Source organism: Patiria miniata, unplaced genomic scaffold (genome assembly GCF_015706575.1).
Source record: "Patiria miniata isolate m_02_andy unplaced genomic scaffold, ASM1570657v1 HiC_scaffold_6, whole genome shotgun sequence".
Classification (NCBI taxonomy): Eukaryota; Metazoa; Echinodermata; class Asteroidea; order Valvatida; family Asterinidae; genus Patiria; species Patiria miniata.
In genome coordinates this window covers 4,863,691-4,885,512 of record NW_024037073.1, presented here as the reverse complement: position 1 = coordinate 4,885,512, position 21,822 = coordinate 4,863,691, and the positions used below count along the sequence as shown (strand labels likewise).

General features: G+C 41.1%; 1 protein-coding gene across 1 annotated transcript; it reads right to left on the bottom strand.

The window, feature by feature from the left end:
* Positions 1 to 156: 156 nt before the first annotated feature.
* On the bottom strand, positions 157 to 16,383 carry LOC119742762 (tyrosine-protein kinase receptor Tie-1-like). The gene is made up of 25 exons (XM_038218933.1): positions 16,341 to 16,383; positions 16,101 to 16,232; positions 15,169 to 15,402; positions 14,404 to 14,727; positions 13,997 to 14,257; positions 13,754 to 13,888; positions 12,887 to 13,042; positions 12,439 to 12,579; positions 11,697 to 11,920; positions 11,221 to 11,290; positions 10,749 to 10,855; positions 10,283 to 10,484; positions 9,834 to 9,930; positions 8,685 to 8,922; positions 8,452 to 8,491; positions 7,813 to 7,973; positions 7,102 to 7,345; positions 6,534 to 6,641; positions 5,774 to 5,958; positions 4,576 to 4,689; positions 3,790 to 3,860; positions 3,225 to 3,265; positions 2,255 to 2,351; positions 1,130 to 1,235; positions 157 to 902 (listed from the first exon to the last, which is right to left on the bottom strand). The coding sequence occupies exons 1-25, from the start codon at positions 16,381 to 16,383 to the stop codon at positions 840 to 842; spliced, it is 3,594 nt and encodes a 1,197-aa protein (XP_038074861.1). The 3' UTR covers positions 157 to 839.
* Between the last annotated feature and the right edge of the window lie 5,439 nt (positions 16,384 to 21,822).

Below are 21,822 nucleotides of genomic sequence, written 5' to 3'. Positions count from 1 at the left end.
GGATTTGGGGGGTTAGTATTTCATAGGATATATTGTTACACTGACTTGTTTGAAGTTTTGTGTTCGTAGATGCTGGAAAAACCAAGAAAAACAACCATGTTCCTGTAGTCTGGTTCCCTGACCCCATTTAAGATGAAACAGAGCAATTTATAGACGTCAGGGAATTGTAAGGTTGGGGAAACAGTCTAGCTGGCTTGTACCCGTTCATAGGTGTGTAATCGATTGCAAACAAATGCAACCCAACTAAATAATGGTACCGGTACAGTAATTTGGGGGCAGTATTTGAAAAGAGCAACGCTGGTCGGCCGACCAACATTGGCAATTAATACAAAAATACCACTTTTCTTGAAAATGACGGCACGTCAGGTGCCATGATGTTACAGGATACTTTAGACTGTCATTTACTAAATGTCCAGTGAGGTAATTCACATTAATGTGGTAGTTTTGTTTTTGATGTTTGCAAATGCTGTATATTCCCTTTGATGCATCATGTTAATGTAATGCTAAGCATAGAGCAAGGGATGTAAACATGCAAGTTTGAATAACATGTAAATTTGTATTATGAACAGCGCCCATGTCATTTGGTGTCCAACCCACCCCCTTCCCTCCCGCTTTTCGAATTTCCACGACCGGGCAATTTTAGGAGTTTTGGCCATCCCCCATCCCCCTCAACTCACCCACGCGGATTTACGACACTGAGTGCACAAACATTATGTCAATTTCTCTTCAGAGCACCTAGACTCCCGCAAAAAAAGTCACAGACATTAAAATCGCATCCCCAATATATCAAAATACTGGGTGTCTTCTAGACGTTTCTCCTGCAGTCTTGCACTGTTGTGTTAGTTATCGTCAAACTCTGGCTTGATCACGTGATTCGCAAAGAGAGACGGTATCACGTAGATCTGAAAAGGTATGACCAATTGTGGCTTTTTATTACTGAGAGATTTGTTATTCAAAATACAAAGAAAGAAAAAAAAACTTTAAAATACATTTCAGAATTGATACTTGAAGATCCTTGAAAATCATTGGCTTTCCTGTTGTCATCACAAGCCCTTTCCAATGTTTGTGATAAACCAACAAATGCGACAGTGTGGAACATGATACAAAAAATATCAGTGTACACACTTACGTTCTCATCTGATGGATCGTTCATTTTCTGGAGCGCAGCCGTGATTTCTTTGAAGCTTGGGCGTTGGCTGGGGCGTGGCTGCCAACACTTCATCATCAAATCGTAGCTAGAAAGAAAGCCAAACCCAAATAAGTAAGCTTACTGTAGGCTTTGGGACATGCGGTGACGTATGGAAAGAGTTCTTGCCGCTATTAAGCACACTCGTTCTATACCAATAGCAGACTTCATCTGCAGCGTACCAGAGCTAAGATTATAGTGATGCCACGCCAAAACTACTCTTGGTCTTGTTTTTCTTCCACTATATAAACGCGGTGACCATCAAAATGCAGTCCTGAATTTGTATGTTTGGGATATCAGATAGAAGCTGAGAGCTTTTTCTTTCAAATACTGGAAAAAAACGATGAAAACAGCTCACTGGGTTGCTGAGAAAATGCCAGTTATGTCAAAGAAGTGATCTTCATCCTTGCCAAATGTGCTTCAAACAGTGAAGCATGTTACTGTAGGCCCACTGTGCAATTGTCTTTCATTTTGTGCAATTTCTTTAATATTTTGACATATTTATGACGCTGAAAAGGTTTAAAATAGACACTAAAAAGGATAAGATACCTGTTCAGGTGGAAAATAAAAGGTATTGCCATCAATTTCATTTGTACTCTCTTCATATTATGTGCCGTGTTGTTTGTAAGAATTAGTACACAATGCGCCACATATGCATTTTATGCACAAATATGTACAGTGTAAATCTCTTAACTGTGGTAATGCCATTGGAATGCACCAAAAAAGAGTTGTGTTACATAATTGGCATTTTCTCAGCAACCCAATGTGCTGTTTTCATGATTTTTTTTCAGTATTTGAAAGAAAAAACTCTCAACTTTAATCTGATATCCAAAACATAACAATTCATGGATCACGTTTTTGAAAAAAGGCAAATGTTTTAGGGTAGCATTATTGTTTGGGTCGCCCTGTATATAGTTTGATAAGACTACAGGAGACACGAGGATCTGATTTTGTGATTTAAATAGAATTAATCCCTCCCTCTAAAAAAGGTTGTTTACATGAGCTGTAGTGGCAACCATTGTTTTCAAAATTTCTTGGTAAAATGAAATTTTAAAAATGCTTAATTACATTTCATCTGCACAGTTTTCCGGTTTGGGCATTCGATAACCTTCCTGTAATCGCTCGGCCAAGGACTTCATCTGAATCTCCGGATAAGGCGTTGCTCCTGCAATAAACATTTATTACAATAAACCATCAAATAATAGCAACCTTTTCAAAATTTCTTGGTAAAATGAAATTAAAAAATGCTTACTATAATTTAAAAATGCTTAATTTAGTACAATAAACCATCAAATAATAGCAACCTTTGAAATAAAATAAAGTGTAATACAATTTTTGCTTTACGCTGTACGTGATAATTAATCAGGATGAACATCCAAAGAATTTTCATTTTTGAAACTGAAGAAATGTGAGCAGTTCGGAAAGACAAAGTCATATTGACAAATGAGGATGCAACACGGTGTCATGTACGATTCTCTAACAGTCATGCGTAACAGCCATCTTAGAGGGCAATGGTTTTGCTTTTCTTGGATGTGCATGAATGAACCTTTTGTGCACTGATTGTTACTGAATTTTAATAACAAAAGAGGACCTCTAACATGGCCGCTGCGCCTAAGGTCTATTAAACCAATCGTAATAATAAACCAATCGAAAACTGCTCACACAACCTGCTCTATAGCATCTATTTATATGAACATTTGTGGAGTGTCATGGCCTAGCGGTTAAGAGCACCGGACTCATGCTCTGGTATTTCAGAGGCAACAGTGACGTGGGTTCGAGCCCGGGCCCGGACACTTGTGCCCTTAAGCAAGGCACTTAACCATCATTGCTCCGTCCTTCGGATGGGACGTCAAGCCGGAGGTCCCGTGTGCTGTATAAGGCCTAACCCACGTAAAAGATCCCAGTAACACTTATCGCAAAGAGAAGGGGTTTGCCCCGACGTTTCTGGCCTCCTAGTTATACTCTCTTGTGGAAGTCCTTAGGAGAAGAACCAACCGAGTACCAAGTATTTAGAAGCTGCACATATTAAGTTTTTTACCAAATGTAGCTATCTCCCACAGTACGATCCCAAACGACCACCTGGAATAAGATGATCAAAACCTCCGATTTAGAATAAAATAACTAGCAAATCTATTTTGCTTCAATTTCAAATTTGAAATTCTTGAAAGCTATTATAGTTGCGTTTATTACCAAAAGTAATTATCGAATTATTCTCAAAAGACTTACATAATCTGATTAAAGATCGTAAATCAGGGATCGTGCTGGTACTATATATACACACCCCGTGAAATTATTCAATCTGGATTACTGGCATTTAGAAGGAATCTGGAAATGTAGGTGATTTCCAACGATTATTCAACCGACTGATATTTTGAAAATATAAAAGAGTGCTGTTGACGAAAGCGTGTTTCGTGGTCAAAGGTTGTGCAATGTTTTTGTCACTGTTTTCTCGAAAAGTATAACACTGAGCTGAAACTGTAACAGGTTTGTGAATTTAACATTGATCTTGGGATTTTGAGTGTTGTTATTATTTGGAAGGAAACAAATGCATGAAAAACAATTTGATCCTGTATATGATGCCCTGTATGCTGACGATTACTTACACATCGCTCTTAGATTTGTACACCTGCCGGGTCAAAGACTCGATGGCCAACCAGCGGTAAGGAACTTTGGTCTAAGCCAGTACCAGTTGCATGCAAAGAAAACGAAGATGTGAAACAAGTGGAATTAAATTAGCTCAGTTAAAAAACAAAGACGGATATGGAGGTTTAGAAATCTTTACCAATAATTATGAAATAAGCTGCATAAAAGGACAAATTAATATAACTCATTAACTAATTGTATTTGGTGTCGATGGCATTAAACTAAAAGTGAAATAGAATGGTGAATGTTTGAAATCGCCCTCTAAAAGCGAAAAAGAAGTCTTGTAAACGAATCTGAATGAACCTAAACGAAAGGTGCTGCTCAGTCACGTAATTGATTGAACTGAAATGGAATCGAATGCTCTGGTAGCGAAAATGAAACGCGTGTTCAGAGCGATTCTCAAATTCAGACGAAAATAAATGACCGATTTTCAGAAGTGAATGAACATTTTAGGAATTTGGCCGGGAAAACCTATACTAAGCATTATTTTTTAGGGTAATGATGGATAGTGCTTAGCAATTAAACATTGATTTTTAGGCATTGGACACGTAATGTTTAGCTTCTAAACACGTTTACAAAGGGATAGCAAGAGTTTGTTTAATTGCTAAAGACAATTTTTGGAGTGTGTGTTTTAAGAATAAATTTCACATGAAGATCAATGTACAAATTTCACCTGGTGAAATTCTGGACCTGTCTACTTAATGAATATTCTAGCAATGAGTATATTGAGGAAGTGACAGCTTTACATGTGATTGCTGAACGTAGATATCCTCTCTTCGAGATAGGCCAAAATCAGAAATCTTGGCGGTCAAGTCTTCACCGAGGAGTATGTTCCTTGCAGCCAAGTCACGGTGAATTACCTATGTTAGAAATTAAGAAGATATTCATCTTTTCGATAATAAATCAACCGCCATTTAGAATGGTTGAACACCGAGAGTATTCGGCGCTTGGCACAAATGCCTGAGAGCTCTTCACGTATCCTTTACCCAATTGTTTGGGTACCGTTAGAATTTCTGTTAAATTCAACCAAAACTCAGTGTGGTCATGCAAGACCAAATTAAATTTAGTCCGGTATGATCACAAGTTATGGTTGAATTTAACAAAAATTCTAACCCAATCAATTGGGTAAAGCACAACCCAATTTTGGGTAGTTGAAATGTTCACCCTTGCTTGGGTAAACTTAACCCAGGTAATTTTTCAGTGATACGCGGTAGTTAGAAATCACGGCAACCTGTTCGCACCCGCACCGTTACCCATTTAAACATGTACTCCTGGAGGAAGGCAATTGAAGTAAAGTGTCTTGCTCAAGAGCACTGTCTGTATAACCACCATAATCCTCGTGTCGGGTTTTGAACTCCTATACCACCGTATTCATCGGACCATAGACATAATGATATTTTTTTCTCGATCTGTTAGAATAGCTTGACGCTGTTTATAAATAACTTAATTGAACACGGGAATGTATAGCTGGCAGAGCACCGCAACGGTTATCCGGGGCCTCGCAGGTTCAAACCCCGCTCCAGTAAGGTTCTTCTTTTAACCTTCAAGTAATCATAGTACACCTAGTCAGTTTCCCTGTGTGGTTTCTTTCAATAATATAACAATAATGTGGTGCTTGTGTATCGCTTGATACCCAACGCCTCAAAGAGCTTCACGACTTTATCCCTGTTCATAGGCAATGGACCATTTTTTTTCTGCAGCAGCTCGGGATCAGCGCAATCTGGTCTCTACTTTCACAGGTACCCACATATATCCTGAATGGAGAGAGGTTATCGAAGTAGGCCTAAAGTGTCTTTCCCAAGAACACACGCATCATTTCCCCGTCAGGGTTCGAACCCACGTACCACGGTACATGAGTCGAACACCGTAACCACTGCACCAAGGTGCCTGTATTCAAAGAAAAAAAAATTAGATCTTTGATTAATCTCGACTGGAAGTCCGTACCCCACTGTCGGAGAGGTGATTCATTCCTCGGGCTATGTCTATGCCGAATGTCAGCAAGTTGGAGGAAGTCAGCGGTGATACGCCATCATCCGACCTCATTGCCTCCTGCTGCCTCGGGCGAGTGCTCCTCAGGTAGTCACGCAGGTTGCCGTTGGGGAGATACTCAAGAGCAACGTATAAAATGGCTATGTAGTAAAAATGAATCGCTGGTCAGAATACATATTACAATTGGTGTAATTCACTGTCGGTAAGAAAAAGGGGTTGAGTTTGCCCTGATTAATATTTGGAATAATTTTTGTAAACAAGGACCTGGCATGCAGTTTATAAAGTCATCGCCTGAGAAGTGCAACCTTGACATGGGCAAATTCGTAAATTTCTTGTTCTCATCGAATGTGTTGTTTGCCAAAAGACTTCAATCCTGTATACCATTGATGAGAGTTCAGTCAAAAACAACCCGTTATACTTTTCAAAAGAAAGCAGCAGTGACGTAACTAGGGGGGGGGGGGGGGCACGTGTGCCCCTGGGGCCTGGGTGCCGCGTTTAAAATTTTGAATTGAACAACAATATATCTCATTTGCCTTCAATGCCCCCTTGCAAAAAATGTAGGCACCCCAATTACCCCAGAAGTTTAACCCTATATTATGCCAATGGAAAGCACATAGGGGTAAAAAAAGAATTTTCCTGCCAACCTAGAATTATGAAACAAAATAATGTTCACGGTATTGGTATCCTAAGAATGATTGATTAGATAGTTGATTACCTTCGTGCAAACAAGCGCCCATCAGACCAACTACGTTCGGGTGTGGCTTGATTCGTGCCATTGTCTTGAACTCGGCTAGGAAGTTCTCAGAAGCAGCCGTTGTAACTTCTGTGATAAAAAAAGAAAAGAACCTTTTGATTATTACTCTCTTTTGCATTAAAACGGAACACATCCCGCGCTATCAAAAATATGACATGATCAAAGTAATCACTTTCGATCTTAGGCGGATAACAAAGTCAATCTATACTTGCATTGAAAAATTGCCTGGGTTAATTTTACCCAAGCAAGGGTGAAAACTGCAACTACCCAAAACTGAGTTGTCCTTGACCCAATCGTTTGGGTTAGAATTTCTGTTTAATTCAACTAATACTTGTGGTCATACCAGACTAAATTTAATTTGGCGTTGTATGACCGTGCACAAGTTATGGTTGAATTTAACGGAAATTCTAACCCAACCAATTGGGTAAGCACAACCCAATTTAGGGTAGTTGCAGTTTTCACCCTTGCTTGGGTAAAATTAACCCAGGCAATTTTTCAGTGTGGTTGAATCGTGATTTTATTTTTTTACCTCTGATAAGGGTCTTGATGGCGACTTTAGACACTACTCCTCTGATTTGGAGACGGCCTGCTCTCACTACCCCAAAGTTTCCCTTGCCAAGGACCGTATCCTCAATCGTGAGATTCTGCCATTGGATTTCCAGTCTCTTAGCCCAAGATGGTAAACCAACGTCTTCGTTAATGTCCGTCTCAATGTCTTCTGCGATCGGTGACTCAATGCCACGCGCATTAGATTTGCTGATGACAGAGAGATCCTACATTTTGTCCAGGACAAAACAAAATTTACGCACTCTAAAGCTTCACTTATAGTGTGTACATTTCTCACCAAGAAATGTGAGAAAAACGGTGGTCCAGAAATACTTTTGGGAATGTTTTATGATCAAGGTCGACACGCCCCACCCCGTTTTTTTAACACTATCCAATTTTAAGCAAGAAATACAAATTCTCCATGCAACGGTTTTAATTGGATACACAAAAATTTGAATTTAGACGTTTTAAAAAAGCTTTTAAAACTTGTTCAATATCGTTCTCTCCCATCTTTACTTCTCTAAATACCAAGCGACCAAGGCTAAACTTGTACATATATTAGAAAAATATGTTATTACATATGCAAGATATTAACACTGCAAAGAGATTTTTTTCAGTTCGTCTTTAATCTACTAAAGTGACAACTGAAATACAAAAACTGCCCTACAACTTCTTGAGTGAGTTGGAGACTTACGAGTTCTTCAGTACCGCCATGCCTCGGTGTAGGAGTGCCGTTGTGGCTGCGTTTCCTCCGCACCACGCAGCCGATGATGACACAAACAGCGATCGCTAACAGTACCCCGAGAACGATAACTGCTATGATTGGGACTTCGATTGGTGCATCGGTTTTACCGGCTTGTTTAGGTACAAATAACAGTAGCTTGCGATTACTATAAGTTGCATAAACATTATACGCATTTGCTTTTCATGCATTCTTTTTCTTCAAATAACAGGCCCTAACATCACTCATAATTCAATAGAGAACTGTTCAAAACCAAACTTGTTGAAGTTTCAGCTCAGTGGATATGACACTTTTCGAGTAAACAGCTAAAACTTTTTAATCACGAAACATGATTTCGTCTATAAAACTTCATTTCTAAAAGTAAGTCAGTTGACTGATCGTTGGAAATCACCTACATTTCTTGATTTCTTCTAAATGACAGCTAGCCAGACGGAACAATTTCATTGGGTGTTTAGTACCAGTACAATCTTTACTCCAAGTAAGCTTTTCGATAATAATTCGGCAGGTTTGTGTTTGGATAAATGCAAATGATTCTATATATATCCCTTTAAAGGATATAATGAACACGTCGAACAGTAAGCAAAAACCCACCTGTGACGCTTAGCGGATCCGAAAATCTCACGTTGGCCTCCTGTTATTAAACGAAGCAGAAGAAATCTATCAAAATCAAGAACCCACAACATTGCCTGATGATGATCGTTGGTTCGTGGAAACAACAGCGTGTCTATAATTAGGGAGGATAATCCAATGTCATCTACGCATGATGACACCAATCAATGTCTTCGCACGGAGGAATTTTGTATGGCGATTTTTAGGTTTCATACCATATTGTTGACTTTGCTAACTGCCCCAACGCTTATCCGGTAGGAAGCACCAGTTATCAGAGGAGCGTTGTAGTAGCCGCCGTGCATCGAGGAATCCCCAACTGTGAATGGCATTGTCACATCAGCATTCGGTATCTCAGCTGTTATGTAGTCATCAGCGGAGTCGCGGTGGTGTATGGGAACAAGGGCTTCCCGCTTTGCCACTGAGAACTCTCGCTGCACTCTAATGACGTACGATCTTGACATAACAAAATTGATTTTAAGACCATTCAGTTCTTCAAATTTGGTGAGTAAAACACCTGTCAGTGCTTTGTAGATTTTTTTCAAGTGTCAGGTTCTTTCAATTCCAATCACATTAAACAATACCTAGTTTTGGAGGACTGAGTCCAGGACTCGGACTCGAGTCCTTGTCGAGTCGCAGTTTTGGTGACCTGAACTCGACTCGATCTACACCGCCTCACGCATTCTTTAACCAAAACAAAAACCGTCTTAAAAACGCACAATTTTGATGTTTATTTTCCGAAAATAACGCCGCTAAAGAATTTTAAGCACACGGACCGCTCTCCAGGTGGTTTACATGTAGTTTTGGCCTACGTATAAAATGAACTTGTGGGTCAATAGAGCATGAAAGTTGACCTCAAAAACTTGCGAGAAACAGCACTTCCAGGCACCATGTACATGTATATAGGATCTATACAACATGTGTATTGTCCTATTGTTTTTGCATTTATTTTGTGTACTGACTTGGCCCAATCAAGGGTAATAAATGGAAAGAAAAAGAAAGCATTTCGATTTACAACATATTGACACAATTGCGAATTGCTGACTGTTATAAAATTAAATATGTTGACCTCAACTTCCGTTCAATCGATCATCACGCAGATTACATTGGGTAAATTCAAACAGTGCTTGGAAGCAAGACCTTCACAGAAACAGGGAACGCGGACTCGCGAAACTTAGGTATGCACAACCAGTGACTCGGACTCGGACTTGAATCAATTATGACTCCAGACCGAGACTTCACTGTGACCCAAGTGACTCGATTACAACACTGGTGTCCTAATAGTATCATATGTATAATATTTTGTTGGCCGTAAGATGTGGAAAAATATACATTTCACCTGAAGAAAAGAAAAGAATAATTCTTACGCGATATATTTCGAGTCGACTCCTGTTAGACCAATAGTAACTGTCGTGTCTGTCGTTTCTTCAGGGAATGTTCTCACAGGCAAAGGTTGCGGTATATCTACATGCATTAAAAAACATATGGACAAAAACATTCGATTTTCAGCCCTAAATTGTTAAAATTCTGTGTTTTCTTAAATAAGAGGATTGCAAGATGAATAAATTACTTTATACAACACCTGAATAAATCCCCGTCATCTGATTGGTGGGTCGTTGATCACATGTCTTTGGCTTGTTCGTCCCTACCGGCCCCACGGCAAAATAGCAGTTCTATTCCACGGTGAATAGAAGTGCCATTGCACGGTCACACGACTGGTGGCTCTGACCAATCAATCGCCTCGAATGGAACATTCCATCTGTCACCTCATGAAATTATTCTTACCACTCACAAACATTCAGTATTTGTATATTACCATTCAATGGTTTTGTGAACACTCTACGGGTTGTTTGTTTTCCCGTGTTCTCCTGGTTTCTCGCAGAAACTCCAAACTCGTACTCAGTGCCAGGCTCGAGAGCATTATTGTCGTATCTTGGACCATCGACATCTGTTCCTGTGTATTCACTGCCTGCTACGAAATTCTCCTCGTATGGCCTCTGGACAACTCGGTATTTTACCTAATGTAAGGAACAAAACCGATTACAAACACTTTATCTGGAAAGGGGACGCAGCAATCAACGATGCAGCGTATTATTCGCCGGTAAATATTATACAAAGTGGGAGGAATATTCTCGCAAGGTAAAATCTGGACGTTATGGCCAGAGGTCGTGGTTTAAACTGAATTGACGTCACACTAACGAACCGGTAAACACCATGCCAAATAACTGAATTGTCGCATAATCAGAACACACTTCAAATCAGATAAAAGATATAAGACCTACTGTGTAACCCGCTATCTGCCCCATCGGATCCAGAGGCTCATCCCACTCCAAGGATATCGAACTGTCGGTTATATTTGTTGGACGAAGATTTCGCACAAATCCTGGGACTAAATAGAATTTCAAAAAAGGAAAAAAAATATCTTAAATCATACTTTTCTCAAGCCTTTACTGCATTACCAGAGGGTAAGAGTCAAATCACATCCGGAAGATAACTAAGAACATTGTATGTTTGAGAAAGTCTCAAATATGACAATGATTTGAATTAATTCACGTTCTATAAAAATGGGTTTTGTTCTCCTTCTTCTACCTTTATCTGTCAAATTTTCCCTTTACTTCTGGGGCATTATTAAATCTAAGAAATCTAAGTAGTTCTACATACTTTGTGATTTTTGTTAATTTTTGTGTTTTACGATTTTTACAGATTTTTATGAATACATGTAATGGAAAACATGTCAGTTAGAGATCACCATACCTCCTATTTGAGTGAAAGCTGTGACTGTGTTGCTCCATAGACCGGCACCTGCAGATGTTTTTGCCCGAACCTAGATTGTTGTATAAAATAATATAACATTATTGAAATTATTCGATGGCTTTAATAATACCAATTATCGTAATTTTATTTGACATTTCCACGGCCCACAGTCCTGAGGAGTGAGGGTTAGAATACACTGTCTACACAAAATGGATTTGTGTTATAGTTTTGTACCGTGTTATAGTTTTGTACCAAGCATGTAAGTTTTTGTAACGTGTTATAATTTTGTATCGTGCTATTTATGTACCGTGTTATAGTTTTGAACCGTGTTATAGTTGGGTACCCGTGTTGAAGTTTCGACCGGAGTTCGAGATGTAAACCTGAACAAAGAAGTTTGCAGCAACTTTGAAGCCTTTAGGTCATAATCATTTCACGAAAATGAAGTGTGAGACTTGTTTGTGTTAAGTTATATATACCTGAATATGATACGTAGTAGACATTTCCAGACCATCTAAGCGATACACGAGCGGCGTCACACCAACGTTATTTCGCAGAGTTTGTGTCCCAGCGTCAACCGACTTCCAGTAAGCAATGTCATAGTTGGTGATGTTACCATTCGGTGAGCTGGATGGTGACCAGGTGACGGTGATTGACACGTCATCAACGTTCTGAATGTTGACATTTACAGGCGCGGATGGCTCTGTGAGAAAAAAAAATAGTTGCAGAGAGTACTACTTTATCGTTTTGGCCTCCTTGACATGAGAACTTAACTATTGTTTTCTCAAAAACCTACCTGCTTCCAATGTGGTTATACTAATAGGTTCACTGTACATTCCCACAGTTCCTGCACTGATCATGGCGGCAACTTGAAAGCTGTACTGGGTGTATGGTAACAAACCGTCAATGGTCACTAATTTCTCTGTTGTATTGGAAAGTCGCAGCACAGCACCAGATCTAACATCGGTTAGTTTGTAAACGAAGCAAACGATAGCGATTGCGCATTGCGATTGCGGATTTCGCCAGGAAAAGCTGAGGCTGCGCTGCAACACGGCGGTCGGTGTCACCTCCACTGGAGACGTTTCGTGGCCTGGAGCTAGGAAGATGGAAAATAAAGTTTTTAACGGTAAGGCCAAAAGGCCGTCGATGTAAAAAAAAAAAAAACCACCTTTCATTCAATTCATTCTATGCAAGTCGTTTGATGTAGGCCAGCTATCTTACTTAAACACTGGCAGTTGATTCCAATGAACGACGAGTCACAAACGCCATTGCTGCATTCCCCAGTATCTTTACTGCAGGTGTCCCCAGGTACACAGTGACATGTCTGCTTACAGTCAGCTCCATACTTCCCCTCTAGACACTCTGACAAGGAGAACAATTCCAAGGAAAAATATGTTACAACGATTGTATACAAATTGTATACCTTAGGACCGGTAAGGAAGTGTTGTTTTAGAGGCTTCTCTACGGCCACTTTGTAGTGTGTCGGGTTGTAATGAGTGAAAAGTATGCACATTTATGCGCAACGTCCCAACCTGATTTGCATATATGAATATTTGTGGTATTGAGGTTCAACACACTACCACACCTCTCAGAGGAATACAGGTCCAATTCAGTAAAGTTGTGAATTCACACTCGGCACCATAACAGAATGGGACCTATTCTTATTTACCTTGCATGCAGTCTAGTCCCGTGAATCCTGCAGCACACGAGCATCCGTAAGGATCAGCAAGACAAAACAACCGACCCCGGCAAGCAGCGTCGTGTGGATCGGTACTATTGGAGCATTTCTGACCGGCATTTTGACCGAAAACATTTCGGCCAAAAACTAAATGAAAAAAAATCGAGCGTTGCGGTAATCGCTGGTTTTCTATCAAGTTATATCATTTCATTGCACTTTATGAAACATGGTTACACTTTCAAACATGCGTAACTTAAAAGCTCTTCTCCTACGTTTCTGGCAGGTTGAACTATATTCCTGTATGGACCAGAAAACAGAACAGGCCTAAACATTCTAGAAAAGAATTACTGAACAGGGTGAGGCAAAAAAGGGAAACCAAATGTCAGGACCATTTCTTTAATGAGGTTCTGCATGCAGCACTTTCAACTTCTAGGATATGAAAGCCTAAATAATAAGCTTTCTTTTAGTGCAAGAATCATTCAAATTACTCAGGTTCTTTTCAAGTACAATTCACATAGGGATGTACGTGAATTGTTTTCGTTTTGCTGAAAGAACACTTTCCTTTTTTGTGATCCGTGGAAAAAAGTTTAAAACGGTGTTTGTGTTCTAAATTCCGTAACTTGAAAAGTACATAAGTGATTTGAATGATTCTGGTTCTAAAAGAAACTTGTTGATTTGGCTTTTATCTCCTACGTTTTGAAGGTGCTACATGCAGAACTTCATTAAATAATCGGTCCTGCCATTCGGGTTTCCTTTCCCCCCCCCCCCTTTTTTTTTTTTTTTTTTTTTTTACTTTACTCACCCCCTGTATAATGTATTTGATTATGATTAACTTAGAAACCATGTTGAGAGTTATACCTTGCTGACAGTTTTCCCCGCTGAAACCCGGAGCACAGATGCACCTGCCCGTTTCTTCATCACAAACTCCTCCGTTGAAACATCGACGACAGGTGTTCAGACACAACGGTGGATCCCACATGCCTGCAGGACAACCTGGATGAAATCAAACAAAAAACGCCAAAACATTTGCAGCTTAAAGTTTGTACGGACTCTTTCCTAAAGCATCTGAACATTGCACACGCTTTTGTTGTATTTATATACCTCGTACAATGAGTCTCATGATGCCATGCAGTTGCTGATCCTCCTGGCCCGATACGAAGCAGCCGTAGATTCCTCCATCACTCACAGCAACATCATCAATAGACACAGTGAGCTGACCATTCCAAGATGTGATGACGTCACCTCCATTATGCCGCCATCTGTAGTTGGTGTTTGGTGAATTCACATTTCGCATTTCAAGTTGAACTGATTCTCCAACATTTGCTATCTGCATTCTGCTAACAGGACGTATATGAACTACACCTTCATGAAAGACAAGAGAAAAAAAACCAACTTAACAAAGCGTGGGTGATTAATCCCAATCTCAGAGGCGAATTTCTTTGAAGATGTCTGCTTTGCATGCGGCCATAAGGCTTTCACATATAATTTATACGAGCGACCAGATTTACCATCTTTAGGGAGAATGATGGTCTGTATCCTCGTGTTCATCCTGCCAGCTCTGGTCGCCTCACAATAGAAGACACCCGTTCTGTCGATCCCGCCCTCCTCAGGTAAATTGAGCTTTCTGACCTGACATCCGAGCAGTGGGTCTTGTAGCTGATTTGTCACTGACGGAAGGTCGTTACTACTTCCTCCTGTTGTCACTTGTCGACCGAATGAGACATCAGCGGAGATATCGTTGGGACCTTTGTAAGCTGCAATGATCGCATCATCGTCTCCAGTTTGACCGAGTAGAGCAGGGTTGGTGACAAGAGTAAAATCCACCTCCCCACCTATTTTGATAATTGAAACAAGGTAATGGCGATGACCAGCCCTATCCATACCGTTAATGGGCTCCTATGATTTTGATAGTCAATATATCTGTGCATTACGTGACACCTCAAAAAGGTAGGCCTACAACTTCTTTGGTTCCAAGGTGCTAACAGAAACAAACCTTTCCACCTTTTCTATTATATTTTTGTAAGACCGCGTACGTGTTCTTTGATATCACGTATAACCCAGTCATTTCTCAGGTCCTCGTCAGCTTTGGATGCAGTAAAATTACTACTTCAAATCATGTGTAGGCTATACGTCAATGGCGTATGGAGAAAAGGAGGCCTGAGGTTCAGGGGAGGGGTGGAGGATGTACTCAAACTAACAAGCTATAGCCTATTATCAACAGCAGAGAGTGTTGACCACTTCACAGTCACACAGTTGTTCGTTTTACAACTCACCCCCTCCTTCATTATCCACGTATTCTCCAACCATGACTTCACGCATGTGAATGATTTTATTGGTACCAGGGAGATCCACGCTGACGTAACGGGCGGTGACCGCTGGGTCTGCTATGATCTCAATGGGTCGCGTTCTATCGATGGCTTGCTCAAGTGTGACCGTTCCTATCGCTCTGTTCGATACGCGATCTGGATTCAGCCCTGCTCGTACTACTGCACCTGCTATTCGGGGAGCTGTAATGATGGGAGCACATTGACTTTAAGCTATGCTTTAAGATTGTGTGATTAGAGTTTTAGTTCGTTTAAGAGCGAATACCATTTTTACAGTAAAACGATAAAAAGAGCTAACCCAAGGTAGGTCTATACCAAACTTTGGAAACAAAAGAAGTTATTTCTGTTTATTCTTTAAAGTTACTAAACAGACGCGATATACTCTTGTAACTTTGTAGCTTTCAACTGTGTATTTCCATATACAAGCATTGGAGGAAGACGATAGACGTTATATACAACATACTAAAATTGGGGTGGTTAAATCAATGTAACACGTTTAAAAAATAATGTATTCAAGGGAAGATTGTGCAATTAAAGGTTTGCTATGTTTTTTGAGATTTTTTTCTCGTTTGAAGAAATAAAATTGCTCAAAATCTAAAGTGGAGTGCTTTATAACATACAGGCCCTATACCTGTTGAAGTTTCAGCTCAGTGAATACTGTAGATACATTTTAAGAAAAATAGAGAAAGTTTCCGTTGGTGGCGGCGTTTCATTTGGTCCTTTTGCTGTTTCGGTTGTAAGATGCAGTCGCTACGACTTGTTGGGATTACCCTGCTGTGACAAGTCAGTTTACAATATTCCTGCTCAAAACTATCGATTAACCATAGACAAAAATCAACATCACACAGATTAAACATCACACACATCACGGCGACATTTACCACAGTCGCTTCCAGGCTGATCGTCGCACGTGTAGTCTTGTCTGTTAACTATAGTGATATTTCTCAAGCAGTAGGTAGCTTCCAAGTCCAATCTCCACCACGGATTCGTCTTTGCTGCATCTGTGTTAAAAGCTGTGGACAATTCAGTGTACAAGACGCCATTTATTAATGCCTTCAAAATTCGTGTCGGTGTTACGTGTCCTATATAGGCCTAATTGATTTCTCAAGTGACGTCATCACTTTCCTTATACCATTGTATTGAAGCAACTAATCGCAGGTCCATTCTGATTCAGCTTGTGAACAAAATCGCTTAAATTAATGGCATAAGCGGCGCTACGTGCTCCATGTCGAAATAAATCGACAAATTACATGTGTATGGATTTTTTTACATTCATTTGTTTTATGTTATGTCTTGCAACACTGATTAAAAAAATCATTATAAAGGAAAAGTTGTCCAGGTCTAGACAAAAATTGGTAAAAAAACTGTCATCAATGATGTGTACAAACAAAATGAGTAAAATATGCAGCATCAATAGCTATTAACATAAATGTATAAAAAAAAAAAACACATTGAAAACAGGGAAACATTCAAACACAGCCGGTAATTAAACACACAGACAAAACGACAACTACACATTTGAGTGTTAGGGATCAACCTGCCTGTATGCGATCGGGTGCCAAGATTTCCGTCCACAGCATTCTCTGCTTCGTCATGAGGCCCAGCGGTTGAGCTCTGTGTGGCTGGTTTCCCAACAACATCCAAGGATACTCCTGTGGTTTCAACATACATACAACAGGATTAGACCCATCAACCGAGCGATCCGATATGTGTATCAGATCCAGCGGGGGTGGGGGATTTGTCTTTGGATGTGGGCTTGAAAAGTACAATCAAACTACCCGACCCATATAAATGCAAGTTGTCCATTATTTTTGTCCGTCTCATAAAGCTGGGGCCACCCCTATCAATATTATACACCCCGCCACCTCAATCTTTGTTTCTTTATCTAAGAACCAATACATATCTGACATAAGAGCAAAGTTGACTCATGGAGGTGTTCCCTACCTCCATGGTTTACTAGATCATGGCAATTCATACTTATTTTCATTGAGTATATTTTAGTGCATGTGCAAAATGTGCCATCACGGTAGGCCTATTGCGCGCGTTAGAAAACATCAAGCTAAACATTACAATGGATTCACATCATTTTTTTCTCACCATTTTCATCATTTCATGGTTTTAAAATGCAACAATCTATTTTATAGTTGATGGTAACCACTATTAATAGGCCTATTACGCAAGTTACCTCTGCTAAGAAGATACACAACCATCAGAAATAACGACGCACGGGCATGGTACGGGCGTATTAGATAGTCCGCCATGATCACTGAACAGGAAGTATAAGTCTAGAAAAATATAACGACGGCATATTATATATTTCGTTTCGGTATTATTGTACCAACAATGAATAATACGCTTTGTCCCCCTTCCAACTGCTTTTGTGCAAGAAATATAAAGTCAATAAAATGTGTGCATTGTACCGTACTAAAGCCTCCTTTTCAACTGATTTTGTGCCAGACCCAGCATATAATGTATTGAACGTAATACCGTATATAAGGAGTGCGTTCGATTACTTCCCCCAGCTTACCCGCGCCTGGCTCCTGACAGACATGCGCAGTGGAGCTAAATAAACGAACGTTTTCGGGTACCCCCCCCCCCCTCGCAACGTCCATGGCTGGAAAGTTGAATTTTGACACGACACAAACGGAAAAAATGTTGTAACCTGACGCCACTTTTTTTCTTCATATACCATCTCAATGAAGGTCATTCATTGCAAAAATGATGATAGGACATGAATTTGGGACTGAGAAATATTTCCAGTTTTGTTAGGAAATACTTAACAAATTTTCTTCACTCTCCATAGACTTTGTACACAATCGCGGAAGTGGCGTCAGGTTGCAACATTTGTCCCAGGCTGCACCCGAATCAATTAACTGTCTAGAGAACTGTCTAGAGCTCTAATGCTCCGTGGTAGCCCGTTTCGGACACGGCCTCGAGCTATGAGGCGCCCGCCGGACGTTGCATGGCCTTATGGGATACCAACCCAAGTAACCGGCTCGGCGAGTCGGTTACTTGGGCCAGGCTCGAGTAAGCGCGAGTAGTCACGTGAGAGTAAATCGAACGCTGTCGCACTTGCACGAGTAAGCGCGGAGGAAGTAATCGAACGCACTGAAAGCAAGGTCACAGGTCGTGGACTCCATGCGTGCACGAACGGTATAGATGGCGCTTTCTCAACCACTTCGAATAGCCTATCCGCTCCGTTCACAATTACCCCCTCACCGGCAAAGGAACAGTTGGGGGTGACCGACCGACGCCATCTTGCCTGACTGCAATTTTGCTGCGACGCGCGGCCGTACCACTGCGTGTACAAAGTACAAATCCCCTGGTGTACGTGCGTCACACACAAGGAAAGGTGCGCATGGCTAAATGTCCCGCCCATGGGACGTCGTTGCTAGGTTAAAGGAGGCCCTCTTCGTTGGCGCACGGAACCCATAGTGGACGAGACACGCCGCGTTAGTGTTTCGCTATAGAAACCACGTCTAAGTTGTAGGGAAAACAATCGACCGCCAAAAAGTCAGCTGTGAATGTCATATAGACGTTATGAACAGCATCTCTAAGCGTCAAATCATGTCCCTTGCTCCCCCCCCCTTCGATTTTTCCGGCGACTTCTGATGAGTGCATAGCCCCCCCCCCCCCCCCCCCCCTATAGAAATATCCTGCCAGTCCGGGAATCTGTGATATTACACTCCAGGAATTTGAGAAACAAACCCTGGTACGCACACAACCCCACCCATTCTCTTCTGGGCTTGATTCCGCGACGACATCTTGATAGTCTAGGCCTACGATGGTCCCGACTTGAGAATGTTTATCGCCCTCGTCAACCAAATGAATCAGATGCGCGCCATCCTCCAATCAGGCCTTCGACACATCCATCACCTACTTGCGTGCATCATTTTCAAGGTACGTGTACATCGTTTCAAAACCACGGGCATCCTAGACAATGAAGTCTACAAAAAGCCTACCTAGGGGCATAGCGCCTACATTGACAGATCATCTGCACACCCATAGTACGCAGATGTCTTTATCAAAGGAGAAACCCTAATAACATCAGAAACACAATTCACAAAGAGTTTTTCACTGACAAGGTCAAAACATTCACGGATCATTATAAACTCATCAAAAGAGGCTACACAATTAGGTGAAATCAATAGTGGTGACAAACCCAATACCCCACTCCACATGCCAAAAATCTGATTCACCGAGCTAGACAGAGGCAACAAAACTCAAACAATTCCCCTCGTACTCACACATTCAACCCACACATGAAACAAAGAGACGTGACGTGAAAAGCAATCCTCAAGCACTGGTCATCTATTCAAAGAAGCCCTAGGCTACTCGTAGGGAAATCTTCCATATCCCCCCTCTCCCCCCCCCCCCAATGGTAGCTTACAAAAAGGCCGATAACATTATGGAAAAGTTATTAGAGCCAAACTGAACCCAACCGGACACTAAACCCCAATCTGGATGATTTTGTCTTAATCAGAGGACACCCTGAGCACTCAATACTTGTCTCACTATATTTGACTTTCTTCATCTTCCCAATATCCTCGGAACCCTTGGGTCTATCTTGGGTCTACTATCTCCCAAACACACGGCCATACCATTTGTACTTCAAATCTAAGCAATATCCCGGTTCTCAAGAACCCATAAGGATGAGCCCTATTGGTGGGCGCGGACATCCGGGAAGTTTTACAATGGCTTATCTATCTCCAACGCCTATGTTTCTTAAAACTCATCGGTTCCGATCTGGAATGCTGGATGGCACAAGCAAATGAATATTATATGTTTTCATCGGATGACGTTACTCCGTCCCAATCTACAACATGAAAAAGCATTCCCGCTCACCAAAAGGAAACATTTATCATCTCAAGTCTCAACACCATTTTGATATTGGTATTTCTGCTTGTAGCAGCAACCTGGAACGATGGCCCAGTGTAAAAAGTTGAACCTTTGAATGGGAGGTTTGCGGTATTGTGAATGATATCTCTTTAATGTGAGTTGCGTGGTTCTGAGAAGAACCAATTGGTTTAACTCGACGTTTCGAACAGTGTGCTCTACTCGTCATCAAGAGACTACCCAACTCTTGTTGGTGTAGTAGTTTAAGGAGTGGCCGGATGCTAGGTTCAGTGGACCGTTAAGGCGGGATATTCTGGAACAAGATGCTAAGATGCTGGGTAGGATTATGAAGTGGGCTGTGCGTGATCACTGAAGCATGTCAGAAGATGGTGGTACAGCTAGGATGAACATCAAGCAGAGTGCTTGATGCTTGATGCTTGGTGTGTAGACTCCTTAGAAGCACATTGCTTGTCCAAGGAGAAGTCGAGGTGACTCAAGTTGTGCAGTTGTGCAGGTGCGGTAGAGATACAAGTGCAAGTAAAAACATCCTCACTTCTTAGAGTTGCTGGTGGGTGGTGGTGGGACGCATGTCTCTTAGGCCCCCAAAAAGTCTCCGGTTTCTGGTATGGAGCTTGCCCAAAAAGTGGTGCGGCGACGCGGCTTTTAAATTTTTTTTACCAGATTTGTTTGTTTCAAATGTCGGCTGATGACTTGATGACTGCAAATGGTGCCCGACTAAACTTAGTGCAAATATATGGGAGTCCAGAGAGGCCACATAAAGCTTATCCTCGACCATAACCCAATCTAAAAACAATTGTGCAGCAGCAGGATTCCAGTCAAACCAGTGAGTTTGGCGGTTTTGAGACATCATCTTTCATTGAAAAAAAAAACTTTTTCATTTTGCCGACGCGCATGGCTACGGCGACGAGCGCGCATACCAGAAACCGGAGACTTTTTTTTTTTTGGCCTTACCGCCGGAAGGGCCACTGCCTGAAAAGCTGTAATTGATGGTGCTATTACTGCTTCCAGCTGGAGCCTGTTCCACATATTGGTATGGTGCGGACGAAGAATGAGAATTGTAATGAGTCACGCCTGGACTGGTTGATAGTAAAGATGATGTTGGGATCTGCCTACTGCTGGGTGAAGTTGGATACAAGGTGGAAAACGACGACATTGACGAAGTTGTAGTGAATTTTGTAGAACATGGTGCACTGGTGTAGATGTCTTCTGACCTTCACCTTGAGCAGCTGTTTCACTTTTTAGCGGAGTGTACGATCTTCCCAACGGCGATTGCTTTAAAAGTTCACAATCTTCCTGAAGTTATTTTTAAAAAACCCAAAAAAAACAATTGATAAGGTGCATAATCCAAAAACAGTAACATACATGATGAAAAATGGAAAGATGTGGTAGAAAAAAAGTGTTCATAATACCACCCCATCTGTGACTAGACTCAGTTACAGTTGCTCAGCTGCTGTACGCTGTAAATTTCAAATGAGGCACTTAGGCATTGCCTCCTCAAGCACATGAGTGTTGCCATTAACCAGAGAATAAAATGCTTTGAAAATTGTACATATTCCGTATGATTTACCAAAGAAAATGTTTTTAGTGGCTTTACAAAACTAGACAATACGTTAACACGTTGAGTGCATGGGGCAAATTTGCTGTTTACCTTCCATGAGCATGGTGGCGCCCTTCCCCATGAGCAGCTGTGTTTCACTTTTTAGCGGAGTGTCCGATCTTCCCAACGCAAGGTGACCAATCATAATT

Coding starts and splice junctions, on each gene's coding strand:
- LOC119742762 (XM_038218933.1), bottom strand. CDS start 16,383: ATGGACCTGCGATTAGTTGCTTCAATACAATGGTATAAGGAAA. Junction 11,291..11,696: donor CTACTACGTATCATATTCAG/GTATATATAACT, acceptor ACAACAATCTAG/GTTCGGGCAAAAACATCTGC. Junction 3,861..4,575: donor TCTACGTTCAGCAATCACAT/GTAAAGCTGTCA, acceptor GTACTGGCTTAG/ACCAAAGTTCCTTACCGCTG.